The 15788-nt window shown below is 44.5% G+C and overlaps 1 protein-coding gene across 1 annotated transcript; it reads right to left on the bottom strand.

Moving 5' to 3' along the window:
• Positions 1 to 8494: 8494 nt before the first annotated feature.
• On the bottom strand, positions 8495 to 15701 carry asb16 (ankyrin repeat and SOCS box containing 16). The gene is made up of 7 exons (XM_061224825.1): positions 15545 to 15701; positions 14878 to 15213; positions 13519 to 13786; positions 12531 to 12942; positions 11685 to 11768; positions 10535 to 10648; positions 8495 to 9940 (listed from the first exon to the last, which is right to left on the bottom strand). Exons 2-7 carry the CDS (start codon positions 15206 to 15208, stop codon positions 9755 to 9757), a joined length of 1395 nt encoding a protein of 464 aa, XP_061080809.1. The 5' UTR covers positions 15209 to 15213; positions 15545 to 15701; the 3' UTR covers positions 8495 to 9754.
• Positions 15702 to 15788: the final 87 nt, after the last annotated feature.

The raw sequence follows: 15788 nt of genomic DNA, 5'->3' as shown, positions 1-15788 counted from the left end.
CCATTTATAGTGAATTCTTTCTAGAAAGTAAAATACCAAAATAAATTACTTCTTGTCATTACAAATTGTTGTGCTGTCTTGTAGCTTTGTTATTGAGGCATGCATCCACAACAGTGTAAAGATAAAATATGGAAAATAAATTGCTTGACAAGGAGAAAAAAGGTCTCCAAATTTAACATCATTGTTTGGTTAACCCAGTCTTTTTTCAAACTGCCGTTTAGAAAATTACTTCTATTGTCAGTTATTCTTATCCCTCCGGTAATGCAATTATAAGAGTGAATCAATGTCATTATGCATTATCTCTGTGTAATTAATCACAATTTATTCACGGCTAATTACCATACTTTGTTACGAATTAACTAATGGCAGTGCTGGAGATGTAGTTGTAGATTTCTGCTGCATTACAGGCAACGGAAGTGACAAAAGCTCCTGAAAACTTACAAACACGAAAAGCCTCAGATACCCTGCTGACCAATTAGCTATGGAACACATAGAGCCATAAAGGCTCCTGAACGCTTCTCTTCTTTGCGTGATGCGTGAGGGATGTCCCCCGCCGTACGAAAGAAGTCGCTAATCATCTCAGACGGTACGATTCTCCAGAAGCAGAAGGAAATGAACACCTGCTCAACAGCCGGCGGCTAAGGTGGCAAACATCTGCTATTGTTAGAGGCCGCAGTAGAAAATGGTGGGAATCCGGGCGGCGTAAGGAGACGGCACCAGTTTGCCTGTGAAAAACTCATGCTCGGGAGCGGGTGAGGTGAGGCGAAGACGCCAACTTCAGAGAGTTTCTCGAAATTCAGAAATGGACAGGAGAGAGAAAATCTCTACAGGGAAAAAAAGACCAAAAAAATCTAGTATGTTTGCTTTGGTGGGCACTTCCATTCACAATAGCAAATTTTAACCTCAATATCTCACCCGTTTCAAAACCAATCTCAATGCCATTTTGCAGGTCTACTACAATGGCAAAGAGCTTGCTGATGACTGGTATTGCTATGTTGTATCATTTCTGTTATGAATACCCTTAACCCTTTGATGCACAAGCTGTGCAAATATATGAGAATAAGAACTCAGTCGGGTCACCTTTAAGTCATGTTGTCCATCAAAGGGTTAAAGTTGCATAAAACATTAATAAAACATTTTTTGGCGCAAAGATAACTCAATTTAAATCCAACAGATTGCGACACAAGACCATTTATTATGTGGGTAATTATGAAATACGCGTGCTCTTTCTAATTTCAAGACTGTAAATTTTATTACATTTGAATTAGACCTCAAAATTCTACATTTCAACAATGAATTGTCCATAGACTTCACATGGCGAGACACAATGCTAACATTAATGCTAATATGAAGTTCTAAACAAACCGCTGTGTTCAGCAACATTATCGCATACCAGTATCTTTAGTAGCAAGATGACATTCCATAGTGACTGTCCAAAGTGGCAAACAAGCACTCAATTTGTGAAAACATGTAGGATACAGTATGGGCGGCTGTACAGCAGTAATTGTAGGAAATAAATGTTCATGGTTCATGAAGCTAACTAGATGATTTGAATTTTACTGAATGGTTGAATGAATTACTTATTTGATTTTAAATTTAAATATATATTTTACATTTCGGCGGCACGGATGGTGCAGTGGGTAGCACTGCCGCCTCACAGCAAGGAGGTCCTGGGTTCGAATCCCCGTCGGCCGGGGCCTCTCTGTGCGGAGTTTGCATGTTCTCCCCGTGTCTGCGTGGGTTTCCTCCGGGTACTCCGGTTTCCTCCCACAGTCCAAAGACATGCATGTTAGGCTGATTGGAGAGTCTAAATTGCCCATAGGTATGAGTGTGTGAGTGAATGGTGTGTGTGCCCTGTGATGGACTGGCGACCCGTCCAGGGTGTATTCCTGCCTTTCGCCCAATGTATGGTGGGATAGGCTCCAGCCCCCCTGCGACCCTGTTCAGGATAAGCGGGTTCAGATAATGGATGGATGGATGGATGGTTGAATGAAGCTTTCAGTAAATACAGTTAAGTCTTCCTACAGCAGGTCCAATGCTAATCTGTGTGGGACGAAGCTCTCTGTGGCTTTAAATTCTCCTTGTATGGTTGTGCTTTGCACCTGTTGGTTGTTAGTTTGCAAGGGAAAGGTACACGGCAAGACCGTGTAAAGTTCAGTATTCTTTATTCTGCAGAAGAGAAGGCAGTTCACACAACAAGATGTATGTATGAAGTCCCACAGAGGGTGATGTTTACCGTCATTTTGTTCACTATTCTCTCAAATAAGGTATAAGGTTAATAAGATTAGAATTATAGAGAGAGAGAAAGGGGGGAGGTAGAGGGCCTAGGCCCCCCTACCATCTAAACTAGGTAAATCAGTAATTTATGTATAAAATTGATTAGTTATGTTAATCTAAATAAAATACATAAAACAAATCCAAATATAAAATGTTAAATCTTTAGACCAAGATTGTCAAATTTACACACTGAACTGGCAGTTGACACTGATGGGCACAACAGGGAATTTTTTTATCTTTGCTATGAACTTAATTTCATATAAACTTGAATTATGCGTCAAATATAAACAAAAACATACTAAAACAAAAACCTGCACCCACACCAGCCCTTTTCAGATAATGTTGGACACCCCTGGTCACAGGCATGCTAAAATTGAATCTGCCAAAGCCATTTTCTCGGTGAGGGTTAGGGGGCTCATTCTCCATTACATCTTAATATGCAGCTGCTTCCATTATATTTCTAGTCCTGACAAATGACTGAAGGCACTTCCAGTGACTTGTTCAAAATTACTCTCAGGAAAAGTGACAGCGAAGGTCAGTCTTGATTATGAGCTGTAATTCTGTGGTCCGCTGCTTGTTTTATGGACATTATCTCATTGCGGCAAGAACCCTCCGATTTGGAATGGGTATCCGCCCAATAATTGTGTTATTTGTGTCTTTATCTTATAAACCGTGTACTATGGGCGCACAACCTGCCCTGAAACAGTTTCGGAATGGCTTGCTGAATAATTTCAAGTAATTTGAGCGTACATTCCTTGCTTGGAAATCCCTTTGTTGACACGATTTGTCGTGTCCTGTTGAATGGTGTGCTGCTGCTGATAACAGCAGGTCTGCGATTCCCACCGTGGGCTGGGCGATTACGTCTCAGGAGCACCCAGTCCTGGTCCGGAGAGCAGAGTTGTGAAATCCAGGTTCAGAAAGTAGAAGTCTTCCCTGGTATTTTCTTTTGACTCCCTGGATTTGCTAATTGGCACAATTCTTCAGCCAGAAGGTAGAACTAATTAGTGAAATCAGCTGGCTGAGTTTACGGTTGGAAGAAACACATGGCAGGACTCCTGGATATTCCACCTCTGTTAATGAGTTAAATCAGGAAGGCTGAAACAAAAACCAGGGGCCTGTATTACAGAAAAGCACTGTGTAAAAACCCAGGTCTGCTTTCTACTTCAGTCTGTGTCCGGATTTGGGCTATATGTGTTGAAAAATATATTTAAAAAAGAAGAAAAATCCTGGCTGAGATGGTTATTCTAAATAAGGTGTATACATGTCTAAATAGTGCTCAGTGACCAAAATAATACTGGCATATACCAAGTCCTAATGGAAATATGTCATATTCCGAATAAGGCCTTATTCATGGTATTTAATCAGAATATACCGTTTATAAACCCTAACCCGTATCTTATTTGGAATAATATCGGAATATGTGTGTGTGTGTGTGTGTGTGTGTGTAAATGTAGCCAATCTGGACCTCCTTCATAAAATTAGATTGGATCCCCCGGTATTTGACCCTGGTCCTGGGGAGCTACAGGACCTGCTTACTCAGCCATTCATTGAGCAGTTAAAGCCGTGCTTTACACAGTTAACTCACCTTACCGGATTTCTTAGCTCGAAAGCTGCTGCTGATTTTTGAGATGAAAACAAAAACCAGCAGATCCTGAGGCCCTCCAGGATCGCGGCTGAGAATCCTTTTCGTATGACAGTGTAAAAACAGGTTCAGTTGGTTAAAATGAAATTACTAAAGCACTGAATTGGGGGATTATATTAATAAGGGGCAAGAAAACACCTTATATAATATGATTAGGATCTTTTGAGGACAGGGGCTGGATATGAATTTTCTGCTCCAATTAAAACAAACAGACAAAACCTCAATTAGCACACTGGGGATTGACTTGCATGACTGAACTCATGATTCAAACAAAATCCACAAGTTAGGATGCCAAAACTGTGTCCTTGTTTAAAGTCACGTTTGACGTTTTTTTTCTTTTTTTTTACAAAGGTACCAAACGATACATTTTCACTCCTATGAATGGTTGCAGTGTGCAGTACTTGGTTGCTATTGTTTGTATGGTTTATCATTTGCTTTTATTTTGAAATGTCTGGGCTTTCTCATTAGTAACTTCTTCTAAAACTTGGTACAGCTGTAGGGGCACTCAGCACACAGTCTAAATTGGCTGGTGGCGAGCATTCATTGGCTTCATTGGTTTCTGCCATGCTGAATTACACTTCTGTTATTTTTCATAATGTGCTTTCCCCACAGAATCCCTGCTTGTAGCTAAGCTATATTCAACATTTTAGTTTAAAAACTACAGCCATGCATGCAGTCCCTGTTGCATCAACCTTTTCCCATCCATTTCCCCAACATCCTCCCCTACCACCCTATTATCTCATTTCTGTAGGAACCACTGCTATAAGAATAAAACTATAATACTATATAAACGATAAAACGTATCTACCTGAGGTAAAGCTCCTCTATGATACCTGCAAAATCAGGTTCCATTGATTGCTTCAGGTCATCTTTAGGGTTTGACTGAAGCAAACACATCAGAATTCTTTGTTCTTTGTCCTGCCACGTACAAGAAATAATTCAACACAATTGATTTGAAGCAAACAGCACAGCACCAAAGGTCTGAACATGCCCTGTTGTGTTGGGGATTTTCCTTAGGAAAAGGAGGAAAAGGAGGCTAACAGTTGGCACCGCTTCTTGTTAGACACATTAGGGATCCGCACACAGTAACACGATCTGAGGGAAGATTTGCGTTTTGTTCCCTTGGCAGCACACTGCTTGCTTTGACTTCCTGCTTATAATTTCTGTGACTGAGGCTTAAAATTCCATGGCAACAGACAAAAAAAGAAAATGTATTTAATGTAAAAGGCGTAATTCATCAAATCATTTGACAACCCCCAACCTGTTCTTCGCTATTCTTTAACTGGCTGAGTGCTCTGCCTTCGTCATCAGATTTACTGAAGTGTCTAAGTGTCTGTTGGTTGCTGTTGTATAATTTTCTAATAGAAAACAGCAATGGTGATTAAAATAACCAGCGTTGGGGAATTTCGAGAGACAACTTTGCACTGTTTTTCACATCACTCCCTGTCCTCCCTGTACCTGACTGTTTGGCCAGACAATAACACTAATTACCAGGGGGAAAAGCCAGGGCTGTATTTCAGGGTCAAGTTGTATCTGTGGGTTCACACTCATTGCTGCAACCTGTTTTGTCAATTCAGGACTGCATTCTCTCCAAAGCATGTGGGGTCAATTCCGGACTGCTTAGCTGGAGTTTACACCTCAGGTTCAAAGCTCTAGACTATAGAACTACATTACAAATGGAACAGCTATCTATGAAATCTACAACATAGGGATTAACTGTCCAGTTGAAATGCAGCTCTGTGTGGTTTAGGGGTTTAAAACCTGAGGTTTAAACTCCAGCTAAGCACACTGCAATTGAACCTTGAGTTCAAGCCAAGGCTTCTTTTCACTCTGCAGTCTACCAGCTGTGCTTATATTTCATGTGTAGCTTATATGGGCAGGCAGCGGGACCAGAGCCAGGTCACTGGTGTGCAATATGACAAGAATGAACCTGCTAACTGAAATGACTCCCCCCCCCACATGTGATGCCATGGCTAATTTATTGCTATGCTAACGTTTTATGATGTTTTTGATGTTTGCAGAAGTTTCTGGTCACCAGTCTGGTTTTCAATGGTGGGTATGGAGGCAATTAGGCCTCACAGATTAGAGTAACTCCATAAAGGAATTTGAACAGTGAAGTAATGTTTCCAGAGGCTGTATGCATTCATTGTGTTTGTTTGTCATTATACACATCAATACCAGTTTTGATATATTGTACTAATTCTCATCCTCAGTTCTTAAAAACATGCTGAAATGGAAGATAGGGCAGCACTGGCTTCCACAATGGAATGGGTGAAATGGGTCTTTCGGGGGGAATTTTTGGAGGGAGGAAGTCGATTTGACTGACGTTAATGACCAGTTGGAACCAGAGCTGTAGCCTATGGCTCTGGGGCGGAAGAATACTCACCACTGCATGAAAGTTTATTGATTGGAGGGAAACTAAAAAATGACAGGCATTTGATCGAAATACAGTACCGCTGGTACACAATGACGTCAAATCTCATAAAATCTAATTTTCCAGGAAGTAGATGAAAAAAAAAAACATTTGTGTGACAATTTCATAATTATTTTGGAATATATACTTCTAAATGTGTTAACTAAATTGAGGAAAAAGTGAATTTTGATTTCAGCTTTTCTTTAAGCAGTGTAAGCTCTGTACACCGAAGCAGCAGCAGCAGCAGCAAAGTCTGTGTTTCCTGTTTGGATATCACAGAGCCCAGCTCTTTTCTCCAAAGGAGCCCTGCAGTAATATTTATATAGGAAGCCATGGCACTATTTCCTTGAGCGCAGCAATCGCTGGTGGTTTGCATTGGCTTAAAGAGGGGGAAGAGGCAGACATTCTGAGATTGTGGAACAGACAGGTCTGGCTGAGCAGGTCCCTGGGTAGCCTGGTAGGCTAGCATCAAGGTTTTAAATTTCATGAAAGCACTGTAAGTGAACCAGTGGAAAGCAGTGATGAGGGGGGTCATAAAGGAGTGATTTGGAAGGTTCTAGACCAGTTCCTACCAGTTATTACCTCAATCATATCTTGATCGGACATTGGCATAAACACCAGCTGCAGTCAGACTGCATGTGTATCCTAAAGATTTTACTGCGCTCAAGTACACAAGTGAACAACTGTTGTTAAAAGAGCTGTCAGAAAACTAAAACTAGAAATTGGTTGGAACAAACCAGCACACAGATCTGCCATCCAGGACCCCTGGTGTTCAGGAAGAATCTGCACTCCTGGCTCACATTGCGATGTCTACACTGTTGCTAAGTTTTTCATCTAATAACACTCTTGGCACTGGAACAAGAAAACATCATCGTGCCACCCAGGGTAAGAGAGAGAGATCACGTAGGAGGGAAGATATGGTAAAGAAGTAATGCATCTTAGTCTTTTACTGATTTTCCATTGTACTAAAGATAATATTCAGGCAGGCAGCGATTGGTAGGTCAGAAGAAAACGAGCTGAGAGCCATCACCTTAGCAATGATATGAGGCCTTAAGCAGTCATGACAGAACTAAGGGACTTTGAGCTGAGGAAGAATGACCAATGACCCAGCCCTGGGGGTCACCTGTAGAGACAATAGTTAACTATTATTACATAACTGATGTAGAACAAGAGTGGGTGTTCGAACTGTGCCACCTCAAGTGACCTGGAAAGAACATCCAGTGAGCTAGGAAACACTCCTGGCAAGGGCCATGCCACGGATCCCCGTTACAGACTGGACATACCGTGCTTAAGTCAAGAGTGGATTTCTTCAACAAGGAGGGTGACCACTTGAAGGATGAGGGCAAACAGCCAGTGGACAGGGAATTCACCAGAGAGGAAATAAACAGAAGGAAGTCAGGATGGAAGTGATAGAGAAATGAGGCGTGACGGGTGCAGATGACAGGGTGGTGGGAGAAATTTATCTGCATCTGTAAGGGGGAGATTCAGCCTTCTTGAGGGCTTGCAGATGTCCTCCACAGAGCAAAGGGATGGAGGATTGCTTGTGAGGATTAGAACCAATTCAGTCCCCTTTTAACATCTTTAATGTAATGTAATGTCTTGTATTGTATGTATGTGATGTTTTGTATGTAGTTTATATTTTTACATTACATTACATGTATTAATGGCATTTGGCAGACACTCTTATCCAGAGCGAAGCACAGTTGATTAGCTGGAGACAATCCTCCCCTGGAGCAATGCAGGGTTAAGGCCCTTGCTCAAGGGCTCAACGGCTGTGCAGATCTTATTGTGGCTACACCGGGATTAGAACCACCAACCTTGCGTGTCCCAGTCATTTAGCTTAACCACTACGCTACAGGCCGCCCTATTTCTATACATTTCCCCAAAAAGTTTTCTTCTACTACTACTACTACTACTACTACTACTACTACTACTACTACTACTACTACTACTACTACAAGAAGACAGTTTTTACATTTGGGTTTGATAAATTAATCCTAGGAGTGGTGACAGCTGCTAGCTATAGCTATAGTTTGGTTCTGTTGGCTGGGAGGGGTTCACACAGCCAAAGCCTGAAGAGGACAGTCAGGAAGGTTTGGGAAGAAGATGGCAGAGGAAGTCATGGCCTGCAGAGAGAGAGAGGAAACCAGAAAGTTTGTTGCAGCATCAGAAGAGAGACGAGAGAAAGTTCCAGAAGCTGGGACGGAGACAGTAACTTCAAAAGAAAGTGTGGAGGGTGAGAGGTTTCAGAGACTATGGTGGACCGAGGTGGTAGTCGTGGGAGGCAGGGAGGGAGTTCAGAGGAACGAGGTCGGAAGATAGATGCAATGCGGTGTTGAGGTGAACTGACAGAGACGGGTCACCGTGAGATCAGGGAAGGAACAGTTGCTCATGCTGACCACGTCCGTGATGTTACTGCACGCTCTGCATCAGAAGCTTAGGAGGCACAAAGAAAGCCACAAGGAACAAAGAAAGCACAAAACTTTTCCGAGCACAAAATGTACAGACCATACATTTTATTTAGCCATTATTACACCATATACATTCCCTCTCGTTCTAAGGGTTATGAAATTATTGTTACAATTCATCAGCTTGACACAAACCGAACAACTCGTATAAATGAGCCTGTGCTTTATCCGAAGGCAGGCTGAGGGTAGGCTGCTTCCTGAGACACTGCAGGTTAATTACAGCACCTGGTTCAAGGTCACAACGGCAGTGTACTGCCTGGGAACTGAACCGTAACTTAAGAAAACTGTCACCAGAGGAGGCCCCTTATCCATTCTAGTTTCCCCTCCTGGTTTTCAGGTGTGGCAGATCCCACCATTCTAAAGTTTCACTTAAATATATTTTGTTAAGAAATATGAATACTTCCAAAAATAAACGCATATGTAAGCTACAATCAAATTTAATGCACAGGCTGCTTTGCAGGTGGCACAGAGATATCCTCTATTGCAGGGATCAGCAACTTAAGGTCCCCGAGGGCCAACATCTGCTGGTTTCCCACCCTCCCGTTACCTGAGAGTCAGGTGTTAAGACTGGGCTATCAGTAGCACTAATTTCCACAGAGAAAAGAAAACGTGGGCTGGGTTTGGACTTGAGAGCCAGAGTTGCTGACCCTCGCTGCATTACATATGAAATACTGTGCTTACATTCAAATATGATTCATTACATTACATTATTGGCATTTGGTAGACGCTCTTATCCAGAGCAACGTACAGTTGATTAGACTAAGCAGGAGACAATCCTCCCCTGGAGCAATGCAGGGTTAAGGGCCTTGCTCAAGGGCCCAACAGCTGTGCGGATCTTATAGTGGTTACACCAGGATTAGAACCACCAACCTTGTGTGTCCCAGTCCTTTACCTTAACCACTACGCTACAGGCCAAATACTATGTGAAATACTGCCCATCCCTGTCTCCCAGCCTCATCGTAGCTGTCCCTCTGTGACCAGCAGCAGGTACTCTCTGAGGGAGGAGGGGATGGCCAGTTTGGGTATGGCGGAGTGGCACAGCGCCCCCAGGTGGCGGCGCAGAGCACAGCGGCAGAGGTGCTGCAGGGACCGCGGCTGGGCGCTCATTCGCCAGGCTGACTCGAAGAATGGCGCGTGCTCCTGACAAAGGAAACAAAGGCAGTTTCAGATGGAGCCCAGGTGACAATCATTTAAAAAATGATTCCTCTTCACAGTTACAGTTGTTTTAACATTTTGTATTCTTTACAGCAGATAAAATGTGAAATAATAATAAATAATACATAAGTGTAGTGTAAAACAATGCTACAATGGAGGGATTTGAAAATTCCAAAGTCTGATATTTCACAACTCGACTGTCTGCAAACATTTTCCAACAAATGGGTCAACAAGAAAGTAGAATGAGAGAGAGCGAGAGAGAGAGAGCGAGAGAAAGAGAGAGAGAGAGAGAGAGAAGGGGAAGGTTAATGAGCAAGTACAGCAGTAGCAGCCAGTGAGACAGAGGGCAAGCGACATAATTGCAGTAATAACGCTCAATTTACTGAACATTAGCCAGAGTCATAGCACCAAATGCAGATGTTATTATGTTTCCCCTGATACATTCTATTGAACAATGTGGAAGACGTTCTAGTTAAAATGAGCACTTCACACAGTATCTGGAGCAGATGTGTAGTGAAAGTGTAGTATTCCAAAAACATAATTTCCTGATTAATCTTCCGTAGGCAAAATAAAGGCAACCTTCAGCAGCTCTTCTGGTACAGAGCCGATCCAGTCTTCACAGGGGGGAACAGCGGTGTAGGAGTTCAGCATCACCTCCAGCGTCAGAGGGGAGAGGTAGCAGAGCTTCAGCATCTACGGGGGAGAGGCCTGCTGTAAAATTCAGCTATGACCAGCTGCCAACTGTTTCAAACCATAGCTTGAGCTGATCAAACAATGTTGAGTATGGAGCTGGTCTTAACTGGTCAACCAGCTACCAGCCGTTTCATAACCTAGCTTGAGCTGCTTTTTTCAGTTTCAGGGCTTAGCATTAGGAACAACACTAAAGACTGGGCCAGTCCCTTCGCATTTGTCAATCAAAGGAGCAATGAGTAAATTTAAGAGGGACTTGCTAAATTCAGTTTGGGAGGCCTGAATGGTTTGTGGGTAAATGCTTTTGCCCCCCCTGTTAGCTCCTGTATTAAAGATCAGATCTGAGAAGGAAACACATCTTTAATGGCAGCCGACACCAAAATGACCATAATAAATGTAGTTACTTTTGTTCTTTTTCAAATGGGAGGTATGTTTTTGAAATCAAACATGAACATATCCTACGCTCACCCATGCTCTAAAGTCTGGAAGCATATTGTAAAATATATATATTTGTAAAATATTACCCTTGCCCCAGCTGCCAAATTAATTACTGTTATTTGTTTCTCCACACTGCATACTCACCATGACAAGCGGTAAAGTTCATTCTTTGTGTTTTATTCCTTTGACATCACAGGTTAAGCGTTAAACATTAGCTACTTTGTTATTCTACCAGCAAGCTTGAATATTTCGATAGATTTGTTGAGCCAAGTACGAGCACCACTCAATTAACCGAGTCAATAAAATCACAGTGTTAATTAACCGAAGAGGAAATGAAATGAAACGCCTGTGTTGTTTGCCAGTTCTTCATATTTTATTAGTTTCGGGTCATCCAAAGCCAGATGAGCTGCTGTATGGAATAACAGGGACGGCTATTAAATGTGAACTTTGCATCTCCAGCTGTTTGTATAAAAGTTACTCTGTCGATGACACTGCACTTTTGTAGTGCACTTACCCCCTATGTCTTTTTCTCTTCCATGCCCCAGTGTTCCTTCCTCCACTACTGCCCCCCCTCCCCTCCCCCAAACTGTTGAATCCTGACCTTGGGTGATGCGGGCCGGGCCCCAAAGTTGAGCAGCCAGCGTGCCACCTCCTCTGGCTGCTGGTCTGGGTAGTCCTCCACCACCTTTGGAAAGAGAGTGAGGAACACAGTCACTATTGGTCGCATCACCTCCAATCATATTCTTTGGCCTGACTATGTGACATCACTTCCTGTATTTGTTGCCGTGCAAGGTCTTACGGTGAGCACTAGCTACAGTATAAGCCTGCTATCTGTGGTCTGGGTTAGCCATACTAAGCATTAGCACAATGCATATATAGGGGTATGTTTGAAAAGTCATACGGGCAATGTCTTTAAATACAAGCACGGACCTTTTTATCCAGTTCTGTTAGGTTTCACTGAGTACTGTTGTGTTCACTTTGTTTGGTCACTTCCAGAGGTGGAATGTCCAGGGGTCAGAAAGTATAAGTCCTCCTGTTATGAGTTATTTTTCACCTCAGCTCACTTTTCAACTCAGCTGATTTCACTCATTAGTTCCACCTCCTGGCTTAAAAACTGTACTAATTAGCAAAGCCAGGTGGTTGGAACAAAACACTGGGGAGGACTTTTACTTTCTGAACCTGGATTGTCCAGCTTATTGTTGGCAGTCTTGTCTATCCCCCATCGAGGGGCGGCCTGCGATGTGGTTAAGGTACATGACTAGGATACGCAAGGTCAGCGGTTCTAATCCCGGTGTAGCCACAATCTGCACAGCCATTGGCCCCTTGAGCAAGGCCCTTAACCCTGCATTGCTCCAGGGGAGGATTGTCTCCTGCTTAGTCTAATCAACTGTACGTCGCTCTGGATAAGAGCGTCTGCCAAATGCCAGTAATGTAATGTCTCCCTTGCCTGCAGGAGGCAGTCCATGGGGGTGTAGCCCGCGCAGTTAGCCGCGTTAGCGCAGGCCCCGTGCTCCAGCAGGACGCGGGCGATCGGCGGGCAGCAGTTGGAGCAGGCGTTGTGGAGGGGCGTGTGCCTCTTCCTCCCGGCGATGCGCGGGTCAGCCCCGGCTCCCAGCAGCCTCTGGGCCACCAGGAGGTAGCGGGGTGCCTCGGCCGGCCGCTCGGCCCCGGCGCAGGCCGCGTTCAGCGGCGTCTCGCCCTCGCGGTTGCGGGCCGCCACGTCGGCGCCGTGCCGCAGGAGCAGGGCCGCGTGCTCCTCCAGCCCGCGCCGCGCCACCACGTGGAGCGGGGTCAGCTCGCCGTCCCGCGAGCGCAGGTCCGCCCCGGCCCCGCCCGTCTCCAGCAGCAGCCTGGCACACCTGCGGCGGGAGGAACGCGTCCAAACGGTGAAATAAATCCAAAACAAAAAGGAAACACACAATGTGATACAAGCCAGCTTAAGAGGACTACACTGTAGGTGGTGAATCAGTCTATAGTGAAAGACTCGGCAACTGGCCGGTGAATAAGGAATGCTGGAGCTCAGAGCTCAGAGCAACACACACTTAATTTAGTTTAATGGACAGGGAGATGTTTTGATGTCTCATATTTCAAGAAATCATGTAGACATCACTTACCTTCTTTTGCACAGTTTTGTATGGCCTTTTCAATCAGCAAAGCGACCTACCCCTTTCTATTGTCGTTTGTAAATGCATATTTTGAGGTATTTTGTATTTTTCTGCTGTCAGTGCGTGATTGAAAACACATTCTTTGGCCTTACGGTGTGACATCACTTCCTGTATTTCCTGTAAGGTCTTACGGTGAGCACTAGCTACAGTATATGCCTGCTATCTGAACTGCTGTCAGTGCGCGACTGAGAACCGACCGAACGCTCCCGCTTCAGGGGCGCAGTACCGGGGTACCCCAGCAGGGGCGCTCTCTGGGGAGCAGGCACTCACTCGAGGCTCTGCGGGGTGCGGCAGAGGTGCAGGGGGGCGCTGCCGTCGGCGGAGAGGCGGTCGGGCTGGGCGGAGTGCGAGAGGAGGAGCCGGGCGCAGGCCGCGTGTCCGCCCGCACAGGCGTCGTGTAGCGCCGTGCTCCCGCCTGGGCTGGCGTTCACCTCCGCCCCGCGCAGCAGCAGCTCCTCCACGCACCGCGCGTGGCCCCGCCCCGCCGCCAGCCGCAGGGCCGACGTCTGCTTCGCCTTCGACACCATCGTCCACATCCCTGCCCGCCGCGAAAACACGCCAGTCACTGACAATACACCTCACATGTACTTATCTATACACACATAAGGCAAGGTCAGTTACAATGCATCTGACATATGTACATATCTATACACACATAAGACAAGGTCAGTTACAATACATCTGACATATGTACATATCTATCCACATATAAGACAAGGTGAGTTACAATACATCTGACATGTACATATCTATACACACATAAGACAAGGTCAGTTACAATGCATCTGAAATACATGTGAAATATATTTTTACATACTCTCAGTGACTAGTTTATTAGACCTGAGCACCAGCTAAGCCAATATCTAATCAGCCAATCATGAAGCAGCAACTAAATGCATAAAACCATGCAGACATGGTCAAGAGGTTCAGTTGTTGTTCAGACCAAACATCAGAATGAGGAAGAAAGATGGGTTTTGGAATGATTGTTGGCGCCAGACAGGATGGTTTGCGTATCTCGGAAACTGCTGATCTGGGATGTTTATGCACAACAGTCTCAGAGCACTCGTCATTCAACAGCTAGAGATATTATTGAGCAGCTGATTAATGAGCTGGTTGGTGCCTTGCATGGCCATTGGTGTGTGAGCATGTGTATGAATGGGTGAATGAGAAGCATCAATTGTACAGCGCTTTGGGAAAGGAGCTATATAAATGCCAGCCATTTACCATTTACCATTTAGTAGAATCATATGCAATAGCCTACAGATTCCTTGCCTCTTTTTGTATAGTTCATACCAGGGCTGTCCAAATCTGTTCCTGGAGATCTACTATCCTGTAAGTTTCTTTTAAGCCCTGATTTAGCACACTTGATTCTAGTAGCTCAACAAGATCTCTAGCTGTTGAATGGGATGTGCTTTGTGTGGGTTGGAGTGAAAACCCACAGGATGCGGTAGATCTTCAGGAATAGGTTTGGGCAGCCATGATTTATAGTCTACCATTGTGCCACCTTGCAAAAGAGTCAACTCATCAACCACTTTGAGTCTCTATAGATTAATGTATTTAGGAGGTATTTCGTAGATTTGTAACAACAAGAAATATGCTTTCCCCCAGTGGCGGGGGTGACCCTCGTACCCATCTCTGGTGCCCACACCATCTCCTCCTGCACTGTCTCCATCAGGGCGTTGACCATGGTGGGGTCCTTGAGAACGGCGTACACCCTGGTGATGTCACCGCTCAAGAAGGTGTTGTGCACGGCGGGATCACGGCAGCGCTGTTGCGTCTTGGTCGGCAGTGCCGGCTGATTCCGGCGCTGCTCCGTCGTCCTCGGCGGCGGCAAGGGCGTCCTCGCCAGCGTCCTCCGACGGGCCAGAGCCCGACGTTCATCCTCCCAGTCCTGGAGCTCCTGCTCCAGCCGCAGGGAGCGCAGGGAAGCCGAGCTGAAGGCAAATGTGTCTTTGGACATGACAGCTGTCGAGAGGAGCATATAACACAAGAGCTCCTGTTTATTTTCCTGGTGTAATGTTAGTGCAATATCGCCAAAGGGGAACAACACAATATAGCGCAAAAGCAAATGAACTCAGCAGCATATGGTCCACATGAATCATAGTTAACACTGTATGGCAGGAGAGGAACAGCTGGCGCTGTTTAAAAACAATTTAACAAAGTCGCTAATGCGTTTTAATCTGCATTGTCATTCTCAATATTCAGTTAAGCGTGCATTAACTAAAACAAATGAAAATAAAATTGAAAGAAATGGCTCCCCCTGCTAAAGTATAGATCATAACCATCAAGCACTTACCGTTGAACTAATTCTGCGGACAATGCTCTTCACTTTCAAAAGTATGAATTATCTAGAATTCAGAGTCATACAATGAAGGTTATAATAAATGTTTGATTTATTTTAATTTTCTTTCCGCTCAGGGAGCAAAGATGTCCGGACACTATTATGGAAAAGCGGCCGGTGGTCACAAGATATTGTTGACCCGTACAGCTCGAATTCGTGTTATTAATAGAAGGGAATGTTGGCAGAAATACAGCCTGTG

This window comes from Conger conger, chromosome 16 (assembly GCF_963514075.1).
Source record: "Conger conger chromosome 16, fConCon1.1, whole genome shotgun sequence".
Lineage (NCBI taxonomy): Eukaryota > Metazoa > Chordata > Actinopteri > Anguilliformes > Congridae > Conger > Conger conger.
The sequence above is the reverse complement of the archived record's forward strand: the minus strand, read 5'-3'. Positions and strand labels throughout refer to the sequence as shown.

Coding starts and splice junctions, on each gene's coding strand:
- asb16 (XM_061224825.1), bottom strand. CDS start 15,208: ATGTCCAAAGACACATTTGCCTTCAGCTCGGCTTCCCTGCGCTCCCTG. Junction 12,943..13,518: donor CGCACCCCGCAGAGCCTCGA/GTGAGTGCCTGC, acceptor CTCCCGCCGCAG/GTGTGCCAGGCTGCTGCTGG. Junction 10,649..11,684: donor CCCGGCCCGCATCACCCAAG/GTCAGGATTCAA, acceptor TCTCCCCCGTAG/ATGCTGAAGCTCTGCTACCT.